This window comes from Arachis ipaensis, chromosome B04 (assembly GCF_000816755.2).
Source record: "Arachis ipaensis cultivar K30076 chromosome B04, Araip1.1, whole genome shotgun sequence".
Lineage (NCBI taxonomy): Eukaryota > Viridiplantae > Streptophyta > Magnoliopsida > Fabales > Fabaceae > Arachis > Arachis ipaensis.
The window spans coordinates 33,496,139-33,500,938 of record NC_029788.2 but is presented as its reverse complement, the minus strand read 5'-3'; the positions used below and the strand labels follow the sequence as shown (position 1 = coordinate 33,500,938).

The window sequence follows — 4,800 nt, the reverse complement described above, 5'->3', positions numbered from 1 at the left end:
TTTGACACCCATCGACACTAACTCACTACTAAGTCAATTAGTAGATAGGTTGGGGACTTATGGGTTGATGTGATCAAATCTATTTGATGTACTTCAAGCTTAGGAGTAGACCTTACGTACTTAAGGCTTTTGGGAAGTAGACCTAATGGATTGGCATCTCGTAATTACCAATACTTGATTTGTTGACGAGGATGGTGATCTCAATTTTTCATGTCTTAGCCAAGAGTCCCTTATTACTTACTTTCTTTAATTGCTTACTTGATTTACTTTCTTGCCCCTCATATAAATCAAAACTCCTTGTTTCTTCATAGCCAATAATTGCCCACTTCATTGTGAGTCCTTGTGAGACGACCCGGAGTCTAAATACTTCGGTCAATTCTTATTTGGGGTTTGTTATTGTGACAACTAAAAATTTAATTTGATGTGAGAGTTGTTTGTTGGTTTGGAGCTATGCTTACAACAAATTAATTCTTTCTACAAGAAGAAAATCTAGACCGACAATAATTTTCACCATCAAAAAGAAGGATGGAGGAATGCGACTATGTGTTGACTACCGATAGTTGAACAAAGTGACTGTGAAGAATAAGTACCCGCTGCCAAGGATAGATGACTTGATGGATCAACTGCAAGGAGCTGGGGTGTTTTCGAAAATTGATTTGAGATCTGGTTACCATCAGATAAGGGTGAAGGAGGATGACATCCCTAAGACCGCATTTAGGACGCGCTATGGACACTACGAGTTTGCGGTGATGTCTTTTGGGTTAATGAATGCACCTGCTATTTTCATATACTACATGAATAGAGTCTTTAGTCCCCTTTTGGACAAATTCGTGGTGGTTTTCATAGACGACATCTTAGTTTACTCCAAAACAGTAAAGGAGCATGAGGAGCACTTGAGGATTGTGTTGCAAATCCTGAAAGAGCGGAAATTGTATGCTAAGTTATCGAAGTGTGATTTCTGGAAGGAGGAAGTGAAGTTCCTAGGTCATGTGGTGAGCAAGGGAGGTATAGTGGTAGATCCTTCTAAGGTAGAAGCGGTAATGGAATGGGAAAGACCGAGAACAGTGACAGAAGCCAAAAGTTTCTTGGGCCTAGCCGGATATTACCAGAGATTCATTGAAGGATTTTCCTGGATTGCACTACTGATGACTAAGTTGACAAGGAAGGAGGAGCCTTTTGTATGGATGTCGGAGTGTGAGGAAAGTTTTCAAACTTTGAAGCAAAAGTTAACTTCAGCACTTGTTTTAATCTTGCCGGAACCGCATGAAACGTTCGAAGTATACTGTGATGCTTCTCTGAAGGGTTTAGGCTGCGTGTTGATGCAACACCGGAATGTGGTGGCTTACGCATCACGTCAGCAGAGACCGCATAAGGTAAACTATCCAACTCATGATTTGGAATTGGCGGCGATTGTGTTTGCATTGAAGATTTGGAGACACCACTTGTATGGAGTGAGGTTTAGCGTCTTTTCTGATCATAAGAGTCTCAAATACATCTTTGATCAGAAGGAGCTAAATATGCGTCAGAGGAGGTGGATGGAGTTGCTAAAGGATTATGATTTTGAACTGAGTTATCATCCTGGAAAGGCGAATGTGGTAGCAGACGCATTGAGTTGAAAGTCCTTGACAATTGCTTGGATGAAATCAAGGAGGAGGAGTTAGTGGATAAGTTTGTGGATCTTAAGTTGGATATTATGAAGTTGCCGGAAGAACTTGTTTGAATCAGTTGCAGATTTCAAGCACGTTTAAAACAGAGATTCAGAGGGCTCAGCAAGATGAGCAGAAGCTTCAGCAATTGTTCTAACCAGTTGGTGATAAGAGGCATGAAGAATTCACTAAGGATGATGAAGGGTTGTGGAGATATAAGGGGAGGATCTGTATACCAGATGTTGGGAGTTTGAGACAAGACTTGTTGTCGGAAGCTCATAACAGTGGGTTTTCTATTCATTCCGAAAGCACGAAGATGTATTATGACTTAAAGAAGATGTTCTGGTGGCCTGGGATGAAAGGTGATGTAGCTTCCACGGTATCCAAGTGCTTGACGTGTCAAAAAGTAAAGATAGAGCATCAGAAACCGTCGGGAATGCTACAACCACTTGATATTCCTCAGTGGAAGTGGAAAGGAATTGCGATGGACTTTGTGACCGGTTTACCGAGGACTAGGTCGGGATTTGATGTGCTTTGGGTGATCATGGATCGCTTAACCAAATCCGCTCATTTTCTGCCTATTCAAGTAAACTGCCCTATGGAGGAGTTAGCAAGGTTGTATATAAAAGAGATAGTAAGGTTGCACAGTATGCCATCGAGCATAGTATCGGACCATGATCCCCAATTCACATCAAGAATTGGGGGATCTTTCCAAAAAGCTTTCGGTACGAAGCTATGTCTCAGTACGGCACATCATCCGCAAACAGATGGACAGTCAGAAAGGACTATTCAGATGTTAGAAGATATGCTGAAAGCATGTGTATTGGATCAACCAGGAAGTTGGGACCGCTACATGCCGTTGGTGGAGTTTGCGTACAACAACAGCTTTCATGCGAGCATAGGGATGGCTCCGTATGAGGCTTTGTATGGGCGAAAGTGCTAGTCGCCACTTTGTTGGTATGAATCGGGTGAAGTAAGTGTTTTGGGTTCTGATTTGGTAGCTGAGACTACTGAGAACATTAAGAAGATTCGTGCAAGGATGCTAACTGCTCAGAGTCGACAGAAGAGTTATGCGGACCAGAGAAGGAAACCGTTAGAGTTTGAAGTAGGAGAACATATATTTCTAAGGGTTACATCAACAACTGGAATTGGAAGAGCGATTAAGACTAAGAAGTTGAATCCCAGGTTCATTCTACCGTTTGATATTCTAAGGTGATTCAGGCTGGTGGCGTATCAAGTAGATTTTCCGCCCCATCTGTCTAACTTGCATGACGTATTCCACGTGTCACAACTTCGTAAGTACACGCCGGATGTGGCTCATGTGTTAGAGCCTGAGTCGGTTGAGTTGAGGGAGAACTTGACATTCCAAGTGGTACCAGTGGGAATCAACGACACTAGTGTGAAGAAGCTACGAGGAAAAGAAGTGTCATTGGTTAAAGTTGCTTGGGAGCGAGCAGGAGTTGAAGAGCATACTTGGGCATTGGAGTCTGAGATGCGAAAGGATTATCCCGAGCTATTCTCAGGTAATTCAAATTTTGGGGGGCAAAATTTCTTATTTGGTGGGAAGAATGTAAGAACTGTAACTAATCAACCGGTTAATTACGTGACTATATTTCCCAAATTAGATTCCGAAAAGTTAGAGTGAGAATTTGAGGATTTAAATATCATTTTTGGACTCAGTAAGTCTTTCTGAGTCAGAAAATGTATTTTCTGCGAAAAACCGTGAAAAACTGTGAACCGACAATTAAACCAGTTGAACCGATTCAAGTATGCCCGGTACTGCGTGAGAAAAAGTGGAAACAGTCAAAAACCATAGAAAAAGATTAGAAATGAAAAACCGGGCGTTAATTTTAAAGGTTTGGCCCGAAGTTGGACCAAACGGGCTAGAAACGCTAACAGGTTGGACCGAGCCCAAGTTGGGCCCAAGCCCAACCTATATAAGGGCTCATTAATGAACCCATTCAGCACTTCCCCCTTCATTAAACACACACACATCAGAAATTGAAGGAAGAGGGAAAAGAAGTTGAGCACTATTCACCTCCATCTTTACAAGCTCATATCTTGAGCTACAGAGCTCCGATCGCCGCACCATTTGCGGCTACACGTTCCTTGTGAAGAGCTCTATAAAATCCATAGAATAAACTGGTAAGGAAACCTCAAATCCCTCTCAGTTATTCTCTCCAAAATTTCGAGTTTTAGGGTTTGTGATTAAGTGAGATTTTGTGATTTTGGGTGTTTAGGTTCACTCTAATCCTTGCTTAGTGTTGGGTTTTGGCTTCCAAAGTTATTAGAAAAGGTAAGAGCTCTTGAACCTTTGTGAGATCATATTTATATTGAGCCCTAGGTTGATTTGTGGTGATTTATATGTATATAGCTTCATAATTGTGAGTTTGAAAGCTATTGGAGCTTATTGGTGCTTGTTGGAGTTACATTGAAAGCTTGGATTGTGGTTGAGAGCTTTTTGTGCTCACTTTGGAGTTTTGGACATATTGGGAATCGGCCAAGGTATGGTTTTAGTTTCCTTTATGTAGTATATAATATTCATGGACACTTGGGCTAGTGACCCATAAGATAGGTTTGGATTTAAATGGTTGTTGAGTTGTTGAATGATGATATGTGATGATTCATGATGAATTGATGTTTTTTGAGTTTGATAATGATATGATGAGGATGAACGATTTGTGAAATGGAGAAGTGAATTGTGTTGATATATGTGATATTAATGTTGATGATTTGGTAATGTAGTTGGGAAAAAAAGGTTAATGAGGTTTGATTATAATGTGATATATTGATGTTGAGGTTGAGAATGAGGAAAGGTGAAGGAAAATGTGGTAAGCATGGTGTAATATGATATAAAGTGTTGATTTCGATGAGAATTGGAGTTTGGAATGGTTTGGTATGGTTTTAGTTGTATTTTACAAGGAATTGTGAAATTAGGTAAAAGTTGGTTTTTGGTAAATTTTGTCTGATTATAACTTTTGCCTTAGTTTTCAAAATTTATTGAAATTTGTTTAAATTAAAGTTCATCAAAAACCCTTTAAATTGATATAAATTTTGAAAAATTTGGAATTATGTAGAGGAAGTTATGATCAGTCAAAGTTGGTGTTGAAAATCTAAAATTTTGCAAAGTTGCAGAATTTTATGATTTCTGGTA

At 40.0% G+C, this 4,800-nt stretch overlaps 1 protein-coding gene across 1 annotated transcript; it reads left to right on the top strand.

The window, feature by feature from the left end:
• Positions 2,382 to 4,438, top strand: LOC107636358. Its single transcript, XM_016339877.1, has 4 exons — positions 2,382 to 2,466; positions 2,648 to 2,831; positions 2,868 to 3,169; positions 4,392 to 4,438. Exons 1-4 carry the CDS (start codon positions 2,382 to 2,384, stop codon positions 4,436 to 4,438), a joined length of 618 nt encoding a protein of 205 aa, XP_016195363.1.